This window comes from Acipenser ruthenus, chromosome 16, assembly GCF_902713425.1.
Source record: "Acipenser ruthenus chromosome 16, fAciRut3.2 maternal haplotype, whole genome shotgun sequence".
Lineage (NCBI taxonomy): Eukaryota > Metazoa > Chordata > Actinopteri > Acipenseriformes > Acipenseridae > Acipenser > Acipenser ruthenus.
In genome coordinates this window covers 10067161-10090605 of record NC_081204.1, presented here as the reverse complement: position 1 = coordinate 10090605, position 23445 = coordinate 10067161, and the positions used below count along the sequence as shown (strand labels likewise).

Sequence of the window (23445 nt, the reverse complement as noted above, 5' to 3'; positions counted from 1 at the left end):
TTTGAAGCTGGTTGTTGGTGCCTAGCTAACAACAGAATTGTATTAGGTTAGCTAGATAAAGTGTTGCATTACAAGCTGGATTAAGATTTAGACACAGAAGCAATACAAACAGCAACACATAAATGCTGCTTAGAAGTCAGCTAAAGCAAGTTTTTTGCAGTTTTCGCATTCTTTGATTGAAGAGCTGCTAATCAATTGCAACACTTTTAGGAGGATAAGTGACATGATATAACATCTTTATTAAGGGTAGATTAGGTACCCTTGTTTATTAAGCACTTAAGTAATGACCTGAATCACTACCCCTGCATTTCCTTTCTTCATCTCTCCCCTGCAGAGAACGCCACAGACTAACCTGGTGTGGAATGTTCAGAAGTGGAAGTTGAGATTCCTAAACTGGATTCAAACTTAGGCCTTCAGAGCCATTTGTCTCACTTCACCATATTTCCTCCCATTAAAAGGGTCAAGGATTTGCTGTGTGCTAAAACAATTATACCTTGACCTTCTATTTGGGAGAATCATCAACATGATTGCATGGATGGCCTTTGTCTTTCATGGCCTCAAAGCTCATCGGCATCAAACTCCTTATGTGAACGGTTTGCTGTTGGGGTCAGCGGACACCCATTGACCTTCAGTTCATCTTAGCTGTTGTGGAATTGGAATAATAACAAAGATTCTGTATGCTGTGTTAGCATTAAATAATAGCACACAGTTTTTTGATATTTAAAACAATCCTATATGGATGTCTAAAATAAAATTGAAATGCAATCCTATGGTAGGTTGTAAAAGTTTGATTAAACTCAAAGATAAACAATAACCATAATACCAGTGAAGCAAGTTTTTTTTTGCAGTATATTGTATAAATGACCAAAGGATCTCATGTATTCGGCAGAAACAACTAGTATTTCTCAGCATTGTCTTACAAAGGAGACTGCACAGCATAGGGGGGCCTCCGGAGAGCGTTTCCCCATCGCCCTGTGCTGACAATGCCTGCTCACTCGCTTGTACATTCACGTCTGGTGTAAAGGGGGATTTTTCAGTGACACAAATCATTTTGACAAGCATGATACGTTTTTAAAACTATCTTTCTTAATACTGGAGTTTTTTTTTTTCTTTTTTAAATTGGGTTATTGCTACCTGTAATGCTTTTTTGTCTTGACATTGCAAATAAGGACATTGGGCAAAGGAGGTGTGAAATACTATATTATCAAGGGAAATAATAAGACTGCCACCACACATCGTAATAAGATGCAAAATACAACAGTATTTTCAGACGTTGATGAAGACTTCCAAACGTTTTTTTTATTTTTTATTATGTATTGTTTTTACAATGGTGCTGCTATGTTTTGAATGGGGAGAAGGTTATTTAGTAGAACAAGAAAATTTGAAAGTCAAATGTGTGACTGAACAAAATGGTGCACACAATGTTTTGATATAACAAAAGCAACAATGCAACTGGCTGCTCCGGTCTGAGCTCTGCAGACAGGTGGAAGAAACATATTTTATGTCTACACGTGTTGGTATTGGTTGGGCTGCAGCCTTGACAGTTATTTTAAGATCATCACACACACTCTGGCCTAAATGTAATTATTATTTTTTTCCCTGACAGGCACCTAGGCTTGGACCTGGTCCCCAGAAAAGAGTTTGAGATGGCAGATGCAGAACAGATCAGCGTCTCGGACCTCTACAAAATGGTAGGTGAAGGTGGAGTGGGTGAGGAGAAAAGGAGAGGAGGGAGGTGTATGGGTTATAAATATGGCAATTAACAAATTGTTATACTCTTAAAATAAATCTTTACAAATCATTGATCAGATTATTAAGGATGAGTTGTCCTATTTTAATATCAGCTCAATCTGCTGTCCATAAAGGAGCTCCCCAGAACTCAATATATAAGACAATCACTACTAGCATAGTTTCTGATTACCTTTAAGAGCGGTTCAGAAAGCAGAACTCCTCATAGACTGCTTACTGCTTGTAAAAAGCAGCTTTGTTGACCTTTGTGCTGCATCCATAATAATTGAGAGTTGTTAAAGTACTTAGAGCTTAAAAGACCTGATGGCTGCTCTGTAATGTATAAGGAATTGGTGTGAAATGATATGAATTAAAGAGCTGCCATCCTAATACTTGTGCTGTTGTACTGCTGTTCTTTTTTATTAGTATTTTTTTGTGCTGTGTTTATTATTTAAATCCTTTTCCTATACCAGAGAGACCTGCCTTCTGAACTATCAGGTCATACATTTTTTTTTTATATCTGGAAATAAAAAAGTGATAGGATTGAAGTACTTCTAGAAATTGACTTATGTTTTTACTTGTTTTCTAAGACAGTCTTGCTGTGTTGCTTTGTTTTTAAAATGCAAGTATTCACAGTGGCAAGTGTTGGTTTTTGCTTTGAATTGTTTATTTTATGTTCAATAGATTTCTCTCCATATTAGTACAGATATATAGCCTAGGTTGTCCCATGGCAGCTGATCATTCTTAATCAAGGTATTTATTTTTTAGAATATGTATAATCTGCCAAATAACAACAGGCATTATGAATGTGACAAAAACCTTCAATGGGGTAAATAAACATAGATTTGACCCTTTTTAAATACGTGGTTGTCCAATGTATTGTTCCTATTTTAGCTGTAAAAGCCAACGTTTAAATCTGTTTTAAGATGTCTGTGTCACTCGTGTGAGGAGTCATATAGTAGTAGCCCTCCCTCCTTCCTGATAAGAGGACCCTAAACATGGCCGTTATGCTGTGGGGGAGATCATAGCTGTCATGTAATTCTGAAATAGTACTGAAAGGTATCTCAAGTGAACCAGGCATATCGGAAAACAACAGAAAAGGTAGTGTTATAACGCATATAGACATAGTACTGGCTCTTCCAGGATTTCTCCTGATGCCCTGAGGTTGCTTAGCAACCAGTGGTACTGCAGAGAATGTGAAAGAAACAGCACTACCTGAAAGAAAAATGAGTGTTTTTTTTTTTCTAATTCTTGACGTTCCATGATGATTTGAAATTCTATAGATTATTACAGTTTTAAAACTGAAAATAATTGTGTAGCTCAGATTGAATCGACTGACTAGCCTGAAGACAATTGAATGCACCAGCTTATAGCCACTAATGCGTACATATGTTAGGGTCTCAAGGAGAAATATGACCCCATCAGCTTTGAGTACACAGTGCATATTGAAACCCTTACCCAAACCTTGGGATCATAATATATACACCAATAACAGCTTTTGAATGAAAAGTGTTGGCCACAGGTGTATACAGTGCCTATGAACTGGAAGACAATACAATCTGCACACTACACAAATAAAACATAGCTAGTCTAGCTCATTTGTAATTACAAACTGTTTGCAGTCTTGTCTCTCAACTGCAAGGGGAGCAGGGTCTAGAGGAATACCTCAGGAGAGAACATTAAAGTTAGTTGAGCTAACATTTTGTTCTCTCTTTCCGTCTCTCGTCAGAAGGAATGTCACTGGAATTCAGTCAACGAATAGCTTCCCAATTTTCTGCGAAATGTGTTTTCAGTTTACTGTATATGAAGAAGGGTTTATTTGCAGTCCCATTAATAATAGTACAACAGTACTTAGTAATGACAAGTTATTATGTAAATGCACCATGACTTACATCCACCATATTGTCATGTCAAAATACTTGCATACTGGGGGGCTCCCGAGTAGCGTATCCGGTAAGGGCGCTCCACGTGGAGTGGAGGATGAGCCCTATAGCCTGGACGTCGCCAGTTAAAGTCCAGGCTATTCTACTGCCGACCGTGGACGGGAGTTCCCAGGGAGGCGGCGCACAATTGGCCGAGCACCGCCCGGGGAGGGGGGCTTAGGTCGGCCAGGGTGTCCTTGGCTCACCGCGCACTAGCGACCCACGCTGTAACTCTGAGGTGGCTGCAAGGTGGGCCTGCAGTGTGAAAAAAAGCAGTCAGCTGACAGCACACACTTCGGACAGCGTGCGTTCGTCTTCGCCGCTCCCGAGTCAGCGCAGGGGTGGTAGTGGTGAGATGAGCCTAAAAATAGTCTATTCCAAATTGGGAGAATAAATTATAAAAACAATTGGAGACTACTAAATTTATAAAAAAAAAAAAAAAAAATGTGCATACTTAAGACGGATGGAAATCTTCTTATATTGCCAAAATGTGTTCGTGTCTGTTGTTTTTTTTCATACTGTACGGTACAAGGGAAGTAGGATGAGCTGAACTGAAAAGTCTAGAAATCAAAGTTATTTATTAAAAAATAATGAAGTAGTTGAGAGAAGTTGTTGTGCTAGAGAGAGGAGAGACTTATTTTATAAAGGCGTATGGAAGGCTGGCATCCTTGCTGTACAATTCAGTGACTAAGCTGCTCTCATTTCTGGACAATATTCAACCACCATGTATTTTAATTCTCAGGACAGTGACCCTGGCATAAATGATTGTTGCAGGGGTATTCTTGCTACCTGTGAAAACCCTTACAAGTGAAATCAAAGTTACCTCACAGGATAGGTGGGTGTAAAAATAGGCACTGGCTTTAGTGACATCCAAGGGCTTTTATTTCACTGCTGTGGAAAGTAACTTTAAAATTCCTGATGGGATGCTAAAAACTTTTGTGTAATTCAAAGCTTTTTAACATCTCCGAATTTACATATGCGCTCTCAGGAGTAATTTTGGCTCATGCTTCAAAGCTGACTTCTAATTAATTGAGAGACCCTGAACTGTGAAGCTGGAAGTCTGCCCTGATTTTTCATTCTCCTCTGTTGCCTGCTAGTGTGCCCTGCGCAAGGCCTGGTGGACGCGAGGCTGTTTGTGAAGGTATGATAGCAGCTCCTGGGGTTTCAACCCAGGACATTCCAGATTTAGGAGGTTCCTACAGCTTGATTAAAGTCTCCAGCTAGCTAAAGCTGAAACGTATCGAAGGCATTTAATTAGTGCCTTTCCATGAGTCTTCAAAGGAAAACAAAAGTGAAAGCAAATATGCCCTAATTACCTTAAATAAATGGTAATTTCTATGATTTAAGCCCCATCCTTTCAGCACAAACCTAAAGCAGTGCATGCTTGATATTCTTGAAATCCCTATGGTGATTTATTTTGAAGCTAATAATCATTTAAGAGCTAGGGCGGCGTAGCTTAAAGCTACAAAAGTAACTCGTTTATAGTTTTATAATGTGTATACACATGGAGTCCATTTTTATCAAGGTCTTTACATCAGAAATACAACTGTAAATGTTACAAAACCAGTAAAACCAGTTTTGCAAGAACAACAGTTTGATTATATACTTTAACAAAATGTGATGCAAATTGAATGGAGTTCAAATATAAGTCAGGCCCTTGGGGTCATGCAAGAATCTGATTAGCGGGAGAGGGCTGGGTTTGGGCCCAATCCTAAAAATCCTAAGGAATGTTTCCTTTGTTTGGGTTGGTGGAGAGGAGGGACAGAGAACAAATCTTTATTTTATATATACACCTTTCATGTACAAACACCACAAAGCACTGTACAGTTAATTAAAGTTTAGAGATATAAACATTAGGAAATGCTAGTGTATAAAAGTATGTTTTAAGACATGATTTAAAAAATATCCAAAGTCCCAGAGATCACCCCAGCAAGAGCATTCCACAATCTTGGTGCATAACTGCAGAATGCTCTGTCACCCATTGACTGTAGCCTTGTTTTTGGAATAATTAAAAGAGTCTATTGACCGCAAATTCCGTGAAGGAATATAGCGAAGTCCTCCCTGATAGAGTAATCCACTTTGGCATCAATAACAGACTACAAAGAGATTCAGGATGACACACCTCAGCACCAGGGCACAGGGAAATAATGTCCTGTCAATGTCCTGTAACATTAAACCAATCCATTCAACAAACACAACAAAAGTGGGAGTCAAGGCTCAGTCATGCTTTCCCTAGCTGTTAGAAACAGGCTTCCTTCTGCACTGGCATGGGCAGAAGAAAAAGCAATTTGTTAATTGTATCTGAAAGATGCTGGGCTGAGCCAAGATATTCATTGCTGCTCGGCCTCTCCCTGACATTATTAATGAGCCACGTTCCCTAACAGACAGCCATGAGAGGCCTGCAGAAAAGAGTGCCAAGATTTGCCTTAAATGAAGAGAGAGCAAACACAGCTGGCCTTGTATTCAAACTGCAGTACATTGTGAAGAGGTGGAACTGGGGAGCAGTATCCACAGGAGTTAAATAAATAGGCAATTTCAGCACAACTAATCACACATCATAATCTGTTCAATTAGGCACACATTACATAGTGATGAGTTCAGCATTTACTATACAGAGCGTAAATATAAATATCACAGGAAATGTTCTTTGTGTTGCCATAAATTAGCTGGTGCAGCAGGAATGGACTGCATGGCTTGGACATTGTACGGGGTCATCATTTATTTAGTGTATTTGCACTTCCAACGACTGTTCCTTTGTCCTGTGGCATAATTTATACCATGTATATTATACATTAACTGGCCAAAGAATCAGAGAATCCAATTAAAATGGGAAAGTTCACAGCCTGTCATGTGTGCAAATGTATGTGGTCACGTGATGAGTCATGTGATCCACTGGACCTAAATAAGCTGTGTGAGAGTTGCAGAACAATCATTGGAAGACAGAAGGATCTCAGAAGGGCATGATAGTGCAACCGGCTCCCCCAACACAGTGGTTGCGTTTTTTTAAAGCCATCACTGTCTCCTAAAATGGTGACGTTTGCAGAAAACAGCCACCGGAAAACACAACTTCAATCGCAAGTGGGTCCACAGACATAGGCAACATTTTGTGACCAGCAACCGACAAATCACACAAATTCAATGGTGTACATAACCTAGTTTATCTATGTGACAAAAACCTCTATGACCTGCTAACTGTAGTTGTTGGGATTTACAGAAGAATATGAAGGATGGACACTGCTTTTATTCATTTCTGAACTATTTGTTTTGCACTGCTTTAAAATACAGACCCACGTTTCTAACTGTAGCAGATTTCACGGGGACCCTGACAACATTACGGCTATCCTTGGAAAAATAAAAATTATGTGCAAAGAACCTGTACATTTAGCAAGAAGGTAAACGCAGGAACTGTTAGTTGTTCTTAATGGACTGTGTAAAGGTATTAACGAGAATGGTTGTTATGGAAATCAGTGTATACCAAGGGCCGTTATTGCATTTATTTCTATAGATTTTCAATCACTTTTGTGGTTTACTTCTGCATGCACCCTAATTGTTTTGCTCAAAACTATTACAAAAGATAACTGGCTTTGTTTTCTTGAACAAAGAATGTGATTATATTCAGCTGAGGAATTGCTGCATAAGTTCAATGTTGAATTCCATACTTAATACTTACAGCCAGAGAAAGTGAGTCACTGTTTGCTCTTACAACACAGCAGTGCCCTATGAGTATCTAGTAAGGCTTGTAGTCTTTTCTGCCCTAGGTCTGTCTGTCTTGTATGACTGTCCAAGAGGACGCTTTTTGGGTGACTCTTGAGGCCTTCTTGTCACCATTCCCAGCTTTAGATTTTGTCAAGGTTCAACATAATTACCTTTTGACTGCAGCTACAGGCAGCCTCTGTAAACACATGCACATCAACATGTCATTGAATTGCAGATGTTACCTGCCCTTTTATATGCCAGATTCAGCAGCACCTCTCCCATGACAAGGTCCTTACCAAACATGGTTTTTATTTTTTAATACAGCTGTTTCTCCATTCTACCACTAACTCATTCAAGGAAGATATGTTCACCTTTTACATTAACAGGCTCCTGCAAGCCTGTTAATGTAACTGATGCAGTGTCTTGCTGAATGAGTTTCTATGTGAGCTTGCAATATGTATTAGAACTGGAAAACATTCTGCTCTCATATTCAATGCATGTCTTGGATGTCGCTTCCCAGCACTGCAGACTGCAGAGTTGTAGGACAGTTGTTACAACTCAAGTCAGCTATCCCTGTAGAAATGTTTTAATCAACCCTTCACCGATTAGGGACAGCTTTTCATGCCACCAGACAAGAATGATTTGCTGCAGACTTATGGCTGGTAGGTGTGACATTTTGCCTGGTGCTTGTTGACCGCTTGATGTCCTTGTAGCTCCTTGATCCTAGGGCATTTCAATTTGCCCTGATGAGATTTCTTGAGCTGGTGGTGTTTCTATTGTTTCCTGTAAGCCTCCAGTTTTTTCTCTCATCTTACATTGATACAAGGCATTTTTCAGTTTGTGTATGATTCCCTGTGAACTTCACTGGTTCATAAAGAAGCAATCTGTGGGAATTAAATACCGTAAGGAGACATCTTGAAGAAAATATCAGAGGTGTTTATTCACTCCACTGCAGACATAAGTCTATTAAAATATCTTTTTAGTGTGTTCTCGTTTTTATGGCTTCCTTCCCTGTTTACTGCAGCCTTAACACAGTCCTCTTTAAGTTTGGCACTGTTCTAGGTTTTCACAATTCACTCACCCCTCTGCAGAATCCCAATGGATTAATTTATTTGGGATTCAATAATGTCTGTATTCATTTTTACATGAATAACACATGGGTTGAACAGAAGTATTAGAAACACCTAACAGAACACTGTCACCAGGATGTAGGCCCATTAAAGGTAGCATGGACAACCTTGATTTCACAAGTCTGCAAGGGCTTTAAAATTGTTCTGGGGATAAGTGACTATTTTATTCAGGAATGTTTATCCCTCAACGGATTGTAAATGAAACTGATTAAATAAAAAGCAAAGAACTGGCTTTAGACGTGGTGCTCTGAAAGCATCTCCTAAAGACATGGCCTCCCAGTTCTCCATCTGTTCTAGGATGCACTGAGTGACTCATTTTTCTTTGTTTTTTATTTGCAGCATTTATCCAGCAGACACAGCGTGCAGCAAAGCACATCACAGGTGAGTTTAGAAGGAAAGTCCATTTGTAATCCAAGGTACTCATTTGCATAAATAAATCTTTAAATAACTTTTGAATAGGGCCTGTGGTATTTTTAAAACTATTTAAAGTGTTTTGCTTTGTGTATGTCTAGTATTGATCCATTTTGTACAGTACACTCACATTATATTCTTTGTGCCATAAGTTGGGAATGAATATTGAATATTGCTTTACAGAGCTATCCAATCAAATGTGTAGTTTTCAGACCATTAACTGAAAATGTAACATCTTGCAATCGTTGATTATATCGCTCTCTCTGCCCAGGGGGACAGCATGCGTCAGCGCCATGGGGAGGCTTGCCGGATCCCAATCCCTCACCATCTCTTCCTCAATTTGAAGAGTTTCACCTACAACACCATCGGAGAAGACACTGATGTCTTCTTCTCTCTCTTTGACATGAGGGAGGGCAAACAGATCAGGTAGGGACCTCCGCTAACCATCAATACAGTGAACTGTGAACCAGAACGAGAAAACACTCTACTGATAGATTCATAAGTAGTAAATAAACGAGCAAACTTCTTTGACAAACCGTCCGACGGCGACCAAGGCTTTTTTAACCTGCAAGTAAAACAAACTCTGGGTCAATCCGAGCTCATTGCTGTGATACAGGTAGGCACAGTGAATACAAAAGCTTTTCATTTAAATACAGTATTACAAAGATCCTATTGACTACATTACTTGTGAAATAAGTTGTAAGTATCTGTAGACTATTTAAAAATGTTTCCATTTACATGACGGTAGTAATACATCTAAATAAAAAGTGAACTAGACATAATTGTACTATTGGTATAATCAAGTAAGTAAATAAAATAATGCTTTCTTTGATATTGCACTCTTGTGTACAATTGTGTAATTTCAATACACGTAAGAGGGTAGTATACCAGCAACATACAGTATGGGGATATTTAGGTGAAACATAGGCCAAAACAGTTGTTTAACTTAATATCGGAGACTTGCTAAAATAAGAGAAAGGGCCCCCCAACCAATAAAACATGCAAAGTAATAATAAAACAAGTACTATGAACTATTTTAAGTAGCACTGTTGTCGCAGATTTGTTTTTAGAGGCTCCGTGCGAGGGTTAACTGGATTCAGATTACGGATTTGCAGTACTGCGAGCAGGTTTTGTTATGGAAGTATTTCTGGGCAGTTAGCCACAGCTAGTAATCAAAACCTGTTGCCTCTTCTCTTTCCTGGAGGTGGCATGCAGGAAATTACCTTCTGTACAAGACTAGGCTCATTATGTTCTCATTAAGGTCATCAATCTCCATGTTCCAGTGTGCCAGGTCTCTGTGGAGTTTCTCCACCAGCAGTGTAGCAGCTCCTTAGGCAGGTGTGGCACCATGGATTGATGTAATTGCTTTGAACCTGTTGGATTCAATTAGAAAGACTGTGTTTTATCTCTAACAGTACCCAAATGATCATACTTTAATCCTGATCTTTCCCAGCCTCACCTAGTGGAGCCAGTCACAGTTCTGATCTATATGTTGTTGTCTATTACAAAGTCTGGCAAACTGTGTACTAGCAGTAGGACCACAATAGGCACTTCAGGGTTTCCTTCATGACTAGACTAGGGATCACCATCATTGTATAATTACTAATGCCAAATACAGTGACCAAAGATGCAGATACTGCTGTATTCAGAGAATCCACTTATAAATATGAATATTAGGTTTGCAGCAGAATTTACAATGGAGGGTATAGACATTGTTGTACTTGAAAAATCTGTATATCCTGAATCTATATGTAAAAAAAAAAAAAAAAAGCAGAGCCCAACCCAGGAACAGGGGGAGTGATAATTCTCTTGATATTAAAAGCGTGGTTAGAATCTCCTTTAATCTACAAGCATTGATCATTTCAACATGTGTTTGTATTGTGTCTTTATTGTGTTTAATTAGGATTGCATTGAAAGAGTTGAAGGGGATTGATTTCATTGTAGTTTAAAAAGGCTTTCATTTTTCACTCAGGCTACCTGCTTCTCAAAATGTAATTGATGGTATGGTATTGGCATGTTGTTGTTGTTGTTGTTGTTGTTTTCCTTGATGAATCACTCCTTCAACTGGTAAAAAAAACCAGTAAAATGCTGGCTTCTGATAAAATGCTGGCTTGCCAGCAGGAATTAGAGGATCCTCTCTGAGGTATAGTCTATCTGTTTAAATCCTACTGTGTTTCTAATGAAGGGACTTATTTTCCCTGTGGTTAGTATTTAACTCTTCCTGCCTTTGAAACTGCATCAAAAATGTGGCTTCCCTTCAGAAAGTGTTGCAGAGCCGTTGCAGGGGCTGATCTGAAGAGTTAGATGGAGATGTGCCTTTGTAACAGAGCGATGTTACATACGTGGGTCATCACTGAATAATAATAAGGCAGACGCAGAGCATTGGGTGTTGACACGCTGCACTGGCGCGCAGATTTAATAACAACACAGGTCCTGCCACTATGGTAGCCTTATTGTCGGATTTAATAAAGAAAACAAAACAAAGCTAAAAATAAACATTTGCCACAAACGGAGAGCACTAGCCTCACAAAAAGAGATGTCCCACTCCAGGAACCTACCCTACGAAACCCTCTCTATATTGGTTGTTGGGATCAAATCCCCTAAACTAACCTAAATAAGTCCCGACGTCCTCCTGGCGACTCCAGGTCTTTTCCGACAGGTTTCGTGCAGTAGTTGTGTCCTCTGGAGCAGATGCTCTCCTCCTCAATGTACACAAAGCAAGCTTTCGCTCAGCGTCCGTCTGTGCGGTCATGGCGTTGCAGTAGCCTCGTGCTGTCCTTTTGAGCTGCGCGCAGGCTCCCCGGGCAAGCTCCCCCATCCAATCAGCCCTCCTGCTCAATCGGTTGCCTAGCAACGCCTCTCCTGTTGCATGTCCCAGCTGCTTCCATAAAGGCACACATCCATGCAAGAACCAGCGACAGGGTCCTCCCTGTCACAGCCTTATTATGCAAATTAAAATGTGGATCGTGGGTGGATAGCTCTATCTGTCGGTTAAAGCTGCAATGTTCCACAATCACATTCAATTTCACACTAAAATACATTTTTTATGGTCTCTATTTTTAACATTCCTACATAAAGAAATTAAAAATGGAGACCATATTTAGTCCTCTTGGCTTCAACGGGTTTTCAGAACCTCTGGGTGCAGTCTAATTCTTTTCCAAGAGTAATAAATGATGAGAACCAGTGATTAGTGACATCCACTCTGAATTACTGGGAGGTGTTTGACAGATAAGGGGAAGATCAAATTGTTTTGTTTTTTTCATTATCTACAATTTTGTTTATTTTTAAGGGAGGATAGCCTGAAATGTTTTGAAATCCCTTTGTGGGCCATTTGCAGACCCTTTGTGCATGCACACACTATAGCTGTTTAACCTACTCCAAGTCCTGACATACAGTATGTGGAGTCTCATCATCTGTTAATCTGTCTGTGTGATATACATTTCAGTTCTGTTTCTTCAGCAACGTTGCATTATGTAAGCACTGCTGAGCCCTGAATTTATTTTAGGCTTAATTTGCTGCTGTTCCATGTTTCACTTTGATTGTTCCTTGTGCAGTTTGATGGCAGAGGCACAGCTGCAATTGCAGCTCTGGGCTAAACTGCATGCTGAGTTCCTGTGAGTGTCTCTGCATGCCTTGAGGTTACCCAGACAACAGCTTTGTTTTTGTTAAAATAAAGTCCATCTCTTCTAACCCAATTCGTGAAATGCCATTCCTTTGGTAATCTCAAACTGCAGTCTAAACTATACCCACCTATACCCACCTGTATGTATCATCTTACAGCATTCCAGTTGTCTCATTAGACTATAAAGTTCCATATTTATATACGCAGTGTGTTAATCCTGTGCTAATGGGTAATCCTGTGAAAACCATGCTTTGAAATTGTCATCTTTTTGTGCACTTCCTAAGCAGTGCTAAACAAGCTCCCTGTGCTCTAGTCTTGCATCACTTTATCAAAGCTACAGTAACCGGGACTGAACTTACAAACCTAACACAAGCAGTTCTCCTTTCTGGGTTGTGGAAGGTTAACACAAATCTCTGTATTTTGTATGTATTTATTTATTTTATCCGGATAATTTGTGTTGTTATGGTAACCCCAAGCCTGCAGCAATCCGTAGCTCTACAGTAAACCCTCTATTAACCACTGCCTGGATCCTGACCAATGCGGCAGCTTAATAATTCATGAAGATCAAGCTGGAATTCACAGGGAGGCAGACATGGTTGCTGGGTGCTGTTTCAGCACCAACCTTGTTTGTTAACAGATTTGTGATTGCAAGGTTCTCAAAGAGCTCCACGAAGCACATGATTCCTAAAAAAGAGCCACAATGCAATCCCCTTCTCTCCCTAACTGCACTGGGTTTACTTCAGGTCACCTAAACAGCAGGAAAAGCTTCTGGTGTTAAAGACATCTCATTCTCTTGCCTCACAGTGTGGATACAATCGGGTCCCTTTATTAAGAAGGTCTCGGGTGCTCTTAACGCAGACACAAATGCAGCCGCTTTTCTGCAGTAAGTCATCTGTGTCTATTTTTTCTCCTTCCTCACTTGTAGGCGTTTTTTATAACACTTGTCAAACACTGCCCCCAACTGAGAGAGCCGAAACTAGCGTTACAGAAGCTGTTTTGTTTTGTAATTCTTTACCATCTCCAGGTTTTTAGTATTCACAAAAACACCTCCAACTGCTCCTGTCTTGGACCATGGGTGAGTGAGTAGGTCTGTAATGGACAGTTATTTAGTAAAGCAGGCACCAACACACAAGCCATCAATATCAGGTCAGTTGCGCTGTCTGAAACACCAGAATCCTCAAACCAGATGAGAAGGGGATTATTGGGAAAAAAGCAAAATAATCTTGGTTTGACAGTCTGGTTCACTTTATCTAATCAGTCTGGCCGTCATGCAGATTTTCTCAGATTGACTCCTCTGTGCCACACTCTAATTCTTTGCAGGATTACTGGGTCACAGGGACATTCTCACGACCACTGCCAAAAACAAAAAGGAATTCTGCTTGGCAACCGCTAAAGAAATCAACGTTATTTGATCAATGCCGGATAATCCAGATCCAGATTGCAGTCTCATTGTAAGTAGGCGGCAAAAGCTAAGGTTTAAACAGCAGTCCGTTCCTCAAGAGAATGATGCAACTCTTTAATACCGTGCCGGGAGTGCAAACTGTTTAGCTTTTGGATTTGCCTGGAATGCCCTCAGCGTGACTGCATGTTGTTGTGTTTTAGTTCAGCGGTTCCTTTACAGAGGAAAAGGCATAACAAATAGCAGATAGGAATATTACAATTAATTTCTAAGTTTTATAGCATTCACATTTATTATGTTTTATTATTATTATTTATTTCTTAGCAGACACCCTTATCAAGGGCGACTTACAATTGTTACAAGATATCACATTATTTTTACATACAATTACATTATTTTGTTCACATGATCTGAATATTTAATTTCTCATGATCCTATTATGTTTATTTTGTAAAACTTATTTAGCATGCTTACTGACCTATGGTCTTTGTTTTTAACCCGAGGGGGGTGCTTCTGAAAAGACTCCCAAAGTCTGAATTTTTATAGTGAGGAGCCTTTAAAGGTGACCACTAGGGGTGTGCAAATGTTTCTGTGCCTCTGCTACTGCGAGTTAGTTAATGGACAAACTCTATACAGAAACCACCCCCACCACCACCTCCATCAACTCCTGCCCAGTGGTAATATTTGAAAAAATAAATGTACTGGAATAGTTAGTAAGCATAGTAAATAGTGGTATAAGCATAAACATCTAGCGAGAATGATAGAATGATAAAGTATTAAACAGTTAATAAATAAATGTATAAAGTATCTCTTAAACACCATTCTTTTGTGACTCTTAGTTCTAATTATCTATGTAGGAAGTGGGTTCATGGTTTTGCGCTTAACCTCTTATTCACTCTGAATTAGTTCATATTCAGTCGTGCTACTCAACAGAGGGACTAAGACCTGTTAGAACAAACAGTTGTGCTTAAAGGGCAGTCGTGTCAAGCCGTCTTCACGTGAATGAATCGGTTAAAAAATAAAGAAATTAGAAGGGTGAGCGACTGAACAAGGAACCTTTTAAACAGTTTCTGCAAAATAAGCTAGGAAGAGCAACCAAGACAATTCCAGCTTGAAAAAAAACACCAGCACTGGTGTATAAGAAGTGTGCCTGTCAGCTGTAATTTCATGACCTGATCCTGCTGTTTTCCAGATTGGCAGCTGTGACAGGTGCAGTACAAGCTACAGTGTGGCGAGAGCACCCAGGGCCCAACGCTAACATGCTGGGATCATGTAGAACACAAATCTTTATAAAGATGAGATTTTGTCATGTGTTTTACTAGACAGCGTTCCATGGCGTCTGATTTTTCCCCCTCTTCCTTTAGTCTTTGCCAGTATCTAATGTAATATAGCTGTGATGGGTGGACATCTTGTTTTTTTATATATATATTTTGCCACTTGTTGTGTGTGTGTGTGTTTATAGCCATATTTATGAGGTGAGACAAGCGCTAATTGAAGTTCTTTTGTGTACCAGCTGTAATGATTTATGAAGGCAGACCAGAAAACTGCATATTACAGTAATTTTGGCTGGAGGATGCTAACATGCAACCAGCCAATTGTTCATTCTGCTGCTGGAGCTCAGATAGTGCACTCTCTGCATTAAAGCAAATTGCTTTACAGTGTAGAGACACCACACTTGCCACAAGGCTGCCTCGCAGGGGTTTCTGGGATATGATGAGAGGCCTTTTGATAACCTTTGCCTATGGGCTGCTACTTAGGAAATAAGTCCACAAGCACTGGTAATTATCTCTGTTTTGGATCTTATTATCCCCGCAGAGGTAAAATAGTGGTGGAACTAGTATATTTATACTGCAAGTCACACACATATATGCTAGTGTATGTCTGTGTACTGCAAATGTACTTTGAAAGTCACTCATCCACTAAAATTACTAAAATTTGGTACAGGCCAGGCTTTTCATATCTCTTTTACCATAACAAATGTCCATAATGATATTGTTGCATTTCTATTTCTTAGAAGATTTTAAGGCACCGTGACCAACTTAGATTGAAGGCTATTTCAATGGGAGCTGCTTTTGCAATTTAATAAAACAAATGCATGAGCATACTGTAGTCATTGTGACCTACTTTTCACAATACCAACAACTTTCCTCTTCCTGGAACATAGCTGTTACTAGTGGAGTCTGAGTGCACCATGTCCAGACACATTACCATCTTCACATCAGCACATACTATACAGTCTCAGTCAGGCAAAGGATTGTCCTGCTGGAAGCTTGAATGACAAGTGTTTGAGTGACAGCTAGAAAGATGATAATTCCTGTTGATACCTGCACACATCCATACCCAGGTTGGTGATATGATTTTAGATGTCTAATGGCTGACACAGTATTGATGCACCCCTGCAAGCCCTGGCAGTTCTACCTGGCCACTATTTGACAGATGATATGGAATAAGCAATCAGGGTGTATGCTGTCCATAACTTCAAGCACTCAAAAATCTATTCTTCAGTAGAACTAAAAGGAAACAGTTTGGTGGTTAAACAAAAAAAACAAAACACAAACACCTATCATAATATAAATAAGCTACACAGATTGGCTGTGTTTTATCAATGCCAGTGTTTTCATTCCTCTGGACACCCTGCCCCTAACCATTAGTCTATTGTCCCCTAATGCTTCAAACTAAGTCTCCACAATATGTGCTATAGAGGCCAGTTGTTTCTACTATTTTGTCGACCCCCTGTAAAGAAATGCTTAAACAAATCATCTTTGCGTCAGTGGATTCTCGTTCATTTGGAAAGTTAAGCTAAGGAGACACAGCACCTGTTTCATGTGGAAGCCTCTGCTATTCAGTTTCAGTCTTTGTTCTGCTAATTGCTGCCTTCCTCCCTTTTCTTTGTGCAGAGCCGATTCCATTACAATGGATTACTGAGAGGCAAAGTCACTATTGCACAGCCAGGTTCTGAGAGTCTGCACAGACATGAACCTTGAATCTATCTGTTTGAAATGTTGCTATGTTAATCCCTCACAAACAGAAGGATAATTAAAAAAAAAAAACTGCACAGAAAACTGTTTATTTGATTTCCCTTCTAAGACAAATTCTACAAGTAAATGAGATCTGAGAGATGGCAGGAAGAATACGTCTTAATATATAATCTGAGTAATGAAGACCAGCTGAAGGGTTGAAATATCCAAACAAGGAGAAACAACCTTGATCTTGAGCACTGTCCCTTTCTCAGCAGCAGAACAGCTACAATAGTGTTCTATTCAGATCCACATTCAAAATGTCATTAAATTCGTTTTTAAATGAAGTATGTGTGCTGAAATGCCTTTTTAATAAATACTGTGCACTGAAATCCCTGTTTAATCACCACAGCCAACAGTGTCAGGGCAGAACTGAAATCTGTATTTGATTGCTTTTGTAAAAACAAAGATTTTACTTGGGCTCAACTCCTATCCAATTCAATAGTCATTTTTAATACTTTGAGATATTTTAGGTTGGATTTAATTGAGCACCGAGAAAGAAATTCACAAGTAGAAATGCTTTCAGTATGGCAGCAGTTAGTGTCATCTCTGCGTGGAATGCCAGACAAGCTGAGCCAGTGCTGATTTGAGGTGTTCTTTTGGCAAAATCCAACTCTAGAAACAATCTGTAAGAGCAGTCTGTCATTGGGTGTGGTTAGCTGTGAAATAAATGAACACTGTTAACTGAATCTCAGAGGGCACTGAAGCAGCACAGTTTCAATGGCTCTAAAATGAAGATGGTTTCCCTGCATGGTATTGCTCTTGCCAGCACATTGTAAACACTGATTAATGTTGCCGTGGATGGGCCTGTTCTAGTGCGTTCCTTAATAGATTGTCTTAGACTGCTGAGTGTGAGAAACTCACCCCATGTCCCGATTTCATTCACAGGTGACTAAATTTTGTGCCGTCCTAAATCCAAACAGAGTCTGGCTCCCTTATTTAATCAGAACTTCTGTGTGGTTTGTAATTACCGGGCCTTTGCGCACACCCCCTGCTAGGTACCAAATTGTCTGTGCACAGAATGTGAAGGCAGGCACTGTGCCACCACTGCCTTCAGCACAGCGTGGCACAGCAGCTGCTCCGGACATGGGTACAAGGCTTTCGAACAGCGGGCATATGAATTGCACTCTTTATTCTCTGCAGGCCAGTTTTTCCCTTTTCGGAGGTTGAATTTGTTTCCCCATGACCATGTTTACAATTCAAGTTCAACAAAATGAAAACCGTGTTTTTAAAGGCGGAGTGATTCTCTTAAAGGGAAATCTGAATTGTCCACACCTCCAAAAAGGACTTTTGATGGATAACTATGTTTGCTATTATTATTATTATTATTATTATTATTATTATTATTATTATTATTTATTTCTTAACAGACGCCCTTATCCAGGGCGACTTACAATCGTAAGCAAATACATTTCAAGTGTTACAGTACAAGTAATACAATAAGAGCAAGATAAATACAATTACTTTGGTTCAAGCAAGTACAAGTGTGACAAAATACAATTCAATAATACAGCAGATAACAGTGACAGTGATAGTTACATCAAGATATGATTAAATACAAAATACTACAGATTAAACACTTGGCAGATTACAGTACTCTGAAGTACAGGATTAAATGCAGTAAAATAGGGGGCAGATAAGAGCAAATGAAGTGCATTTAAGGAAGGATGATAGTGTCCCAGGGGAAAAACAGAGGAGTTCTACAGGTGCTGTCTGAAGAGGTGAGTCTTAAGGAGGCGCCGGAATGTGGTCAGGGACTGGGCGGTCCTGACATCTGTAGGAAGGTCATTCCACCACTGCGGAGTGAGGGTGGAGAAGGAGCGGGCTCTGGAGGCAGGGGAGCGTAGAGGAGGTAGAGCCAGTCTTCTAGTGCAGGCGGAGCGGAGAGGTCGAGTGGGGGTGTAGGGAGAGATGAGGGTCTGGAGGTAGCTGGGTGCAGTCTGGTCAAGACATCTGTAGGCTAGTACAAGAGTCTTGAACTGGATGCGAGCGGTGATCGGTAGCCAGTGGAGTGAGTGGAGTAGTGGAGTTGCGTGGGAGAAGAGAGGCAGAGAGAACACCAGGCGGGCAGCGGAGTTCTGGATGAGCTGGAATGGACAGGGTTTTGGAGAGGAAGGGTAGGAGGGAGACAGGAGGTATTATTATTGGATGTGTTTGAAAGACCTTTGATAAAACCTATGTTCATGAAAGCAAAAATGTGAACATGGTGAAACAACACTAAATATTATACTGTATTTTTGTAACCCTAGCAATGTTCTATTTAGTTTACAGTAAAATCTGTCTAATTCCACCCCCCCTACAATCCAGCATTCTTTATAATTTGGTTTAATTTTTGGGTCCCAACCAAATCCCTATTGAAACTAATGCTGTGATCCAAGTCTTGTCTGCCTAAAACCAATGTCTTGTCTGTCTAACTATGATGCGTAAATACACACATGTCTCTCGGGTACGGTATAGTACAATCCTTGTTTACATTATGGAGAAAGTCAAATTTAAATTAATACAATCCATGAATTGCATAGTATACCTGGACAGTACTTCTACTGTATACACTGTAAAATACAGCACACTGTATAATCCGGCTCAATTTTCCAGTCCCAAGTGATGCCGGAATAGACAAGTTTCATCAGTGTATAAATTCAATGGGCTTCTTCTCTGTCCTGCAGCGAGAGGTTCATGGTGAAACTAAACAAGAATGGAGGACCTAAAAACCCTGAGAAGATAGATCGCCTATGTGCCCTCTTCACGGTAACTTCTGCCAGCTAATATTATTATTACTGTAGTTATCATCAAGAACCAGTGCAACAGATTTACTCTTTGTGTTTGCCTTCCAGGATCTAAGCAACAGGGACATGAAAAGGGACCTGTACATAGTTTCTCACGTCATCAGAACTGGTAAGTTGTTTCAGTTCCAGGTCTCTCCAGCACTGTCTGGGACTAGCAGGTATTCTTACCAAATGTTCCCACCATTTAAACGGCTCACCTGTTAATCTGTTTGATTTGATTCATTCCTGACTAGGGACCAAAAACTGCAATCTTCTTATCCTGTGCTTACAGCTGGGTTTTTTTTACTAATGTGATTAATCCTTACCAAAACATATAGATTAACACCCCATTAAATAGAATTAGTATTTCTTAACAGTTGCATATACACTTGCCGAAAGAATGTTAAGTGAAGTCTGTTTGAATTATCAAAGTGAAAGTGATTATACATTCATTATCATTATTATCGATACTATTCTTCTTCTTCTTCTTCTTTTTCTTCTTCTTCTTCTTCTTCTTCTTCTTCTTCGTAGTATTATTATTATTATTATTAGTAGTAGTAGTAGTAGTAGTAGTAGTTGTAGTAGTAGTAGTTGTAGTCATCATAGTCATAGTATTAAATTAAGTGTTAATAGACTGTCAGAGGAAAGTCATTTGTTTTCTGACATATAATGAAACAGATTTCTTTGAATCCACATTTTATGTTCTCCCAACCAGATAAAAGCCATAAGAAGCAGACTTTTATAACATAGCCTTCATAGAACTGTTCTTTCACAGTCGTGATTGATGGTTTTGGTAATCGATGAATCCACATATAAAATGAATGTGTAATCAAAGGGCTTCAGAAAAGCAGCTCTTCTGAAGCACTGTGCACAGTGACATCCTGTGCTTCATTTGTGTTCAGGTCATTGTGATCGAAGCAGGTCTTAGTACAATTTCAGTTTGCAAAACGTTGAGCTAGTATGTCAGCATGGTGAAATACAAAATCAAGACTGGAAAACAAAAAAGTAAGTAAAAGCTTGACATAACACACCATTCTTTGAATCATGTTCACCGTTCCTTGTTTTCTGTTGAACAGTGCTGTGTTACGTTTTCTAAAAGCCATGGCTTTATTTTATGGATATAAGTTAGTTTCCTGTAACCCCCCCCCCCCCCCCAGATTACATTTTAATTATGGCACTGCTAAAGACAGCTTATAGTTTTGGTATTGTATTCCGTTTTGTTTTGTGGTTTTGCATTTTGTGCTCTTACTGTAGTTCACCATGATAGCGAAGCTTGGGTGGAATATTGTTTTGTATGCTGTTTGATTGTTTTAGTTTTGTTAATAAAAATGGGCATACAAGCGAGTAATTGCATCCCGTCTCCTGCGTATGCTATTCTCAGTGCTAGCCTGCAACTCTACTCTTTGACAAAATGAAAGCTGGAATCCTAGGGTACATAGATGGAAAACTACAGTGCAGTTTGGCATATGTTGTTCAAAAGTTAATTGTAAATAATCTTTTATGTATATGAATTATGCACTAAATAATTTCATATAGTGTATGAGAGGGGATTTTTGTGTCATGGTTAAAAATTGAAATCCTCTCTTGAGAAAAGAAAACGTGTACACATTCAGACTAGCATCATGGTGCTGATGCCTCATCAGTGTTTAAACCTTAATGCTGATTATTGTAAACTCTAGAGCCAATTTAACTCGCTACCACTGGAGACTCAAAGAACACAAATTGTGAAGAAATGGAAAATGAAATTATGCTCTGTTGTCCCCGAATACGAAAAGCGTGAAAAGCATTTGAAATGTAGGGGGATAAACGGTGAACCCTGTTGAATGACTGAAAAATCAGTTTCAAGTGCTGCTTAAAACATTTTCAAGCTAAGGGCCTGCAGGTGTAGCTCATGTTGCAATTCATTTGTGAGGTTTTAGGCTGGCTTTATTGACTTTGAACTGTAAATTTTACAACTTGCATCCAGATTAGTGCCTCTTTCCTGTATTTTAGTTCTGTTTTGAGACTACAGATCCTATGATGCATTTTGAGTTTCCGTAGTGCTCACTCATCAATGGCATTTCCATGAAGCAGTGCAAAAACATACTCTATCCTTGCAGACAAAAATGGAGGTGTTGAAAGCAGTGGATAATGCACCACCATACAAGAAGAAGAAAAATGTTGCTGCAGAGAGTTTCCTGTGAACAACTTTGTCAACCATTTTAATACAGGCCTATGAACAGCAAACTGTGGATGCATGTCGTCAGCATTTCCAAATTGCTTAATATGTTGAGGACACCTTGCTTTAGTGGTTTAAAAATGCCAGTGATTAAAATGGGACATGCAGGTTACAAGTGTAGTTCTTTGGTCATGTATACTTTTTAAAAGTTCACTTACAGCTGCATTGCCAATACAATGCACAGTACTTTTTCAATGTATAATGCTGTTCATTGTTCTGCAATTGAAATTAGATTTTAGTGTTACCGAACTTCAATAAAAACTGACAGCATGCATTTTTAAACTCCTGATAATACGAATTATTGATAAGACAAAATGTTTTGCTGGTCCCTTGAAATCCGAATTAACGAGAATTGACTGTTATTGTTTCGTACATTCTGTGTGATCAGTGTAATACAGCTGTATGAAGCCCCTAGTGGGTGAATTGAATCTGTTTCTCTGCTTCTCTGTCTCCAGGGCGGATGTTGTTGAATGATTCTAAGAAAGGTCCGGCCCATGTGCAGTACCGTCGCCCCTACGGCTGTGCAGTGCTGAGCATGATCGACATACTGCAGTCCATCTCCGAGCTCAAAGAGGAGAAAGACTTTGTGCTTAAAGTTTACACGTGAGTGAGGTCCTCTAACACAGGCCTTTTACTACCAAAGTTACAGGCTGAATAATATCTAAACATTTTAGTGCCAGCAGCTGTTGGTTTTCAAAAGCTAAGGGGGAGCATTTTAGCAGGAAATTAAAATGGATTGCATTAGCCGCCCTTAATTAGGGGTAATCACCAGATAACCATGGCTAGGTGGCTGATGCAATCCAGGGTAATTCGCTAGTGCTGTAAAGGCGTTTAAAAAACCCAGCTGTGACTAATCCCAGCGGGGTATAGGTTGTTCAAATCATCCCTTAAGCAAGATTCTTGGATGGATAACCTCTCAAGGAAAAAGAGGCACTGCAGTGTATGAAGTGGTGTAGGTCGCTCTAGACCTGAGCTCAACTACCAAGGTGTTACAGGGCTCTGTACTCATTGTACAGTACAATGACTTTGTGGATATAACTGTCATGCATATTGCATCCGTGGATCTATAGTATGCATTTCTACCATTCTAAAGGAAATACAAAAAGTTCCTAGGTGTGTCCAAGGACCCTTGAATTGAACTTAGGAATAGAGACCAGAAATAGACACAGTATTATAATACCTACTGCATTGAGAAAGAATTTTACTTGTGTTGTTATATTTAGTTTTTAGAAACCTAAAACAATGTGTTTGTGTGTATACACACACAGATTGTTTTAAGTTTGTAAATGGTTAAAAGTAATACAATCTGACATTCAAGTGTCTATTAACAATCTACGTCCTTCGCACAGAGAAGAATCAATCAAATGGGACAGCTTCAACGTGAAAACAAAGTCATTAACATGTTTGGATGTTGTTGCCTGCTTTTCTATTTTCATTTTCCCAGAGGGATGTATTTGTTCTCTCAACCCTTTGCAGCACAGATGTCATTTACAGTAGCAACCCACATTTCAGTTCGATTTTCAAAGAAATACAATTC

General features: G+C 39.5%; 1 protein-coding gene across 12 annotated transcripts in view; it reads left to right on the top strand.

The window, feature by feature from the left end:
• LOC117412168 (dedicator of cytokinesis protein 3-like) overlaps nt 1-23445 on the top strand; it is a 196665-nt gene that overhangs the window by 129607 nt on the left and 43613 nt on the right. For all 12 annotated transcript variants that reach the window (XM_058988761.1, XM_058988764.1, XM_058988760.1 and 9 more), the window contains 6 exons: nt 1607-1691; nt 8816-8857; nt 9159-9313; nt 19592-19673; nt 19760-19820; nt 22364-22511. In XM_058988761.1, the coding sequence (XP_058844744.1) occupies nt 1607-1691; nt 8816-8857; nt 9159-9313; nt 19592-19673; nt 19760-19820; nt 22364-22511 (573 nt within the window). The remainder of the gene's footprint in view (nt 1-1606; nt 1692-8815; nt 8858-9158; nt 9314-19591; nt 19674-19759; nt 19821-22363; nt 22512-23445) is intronic.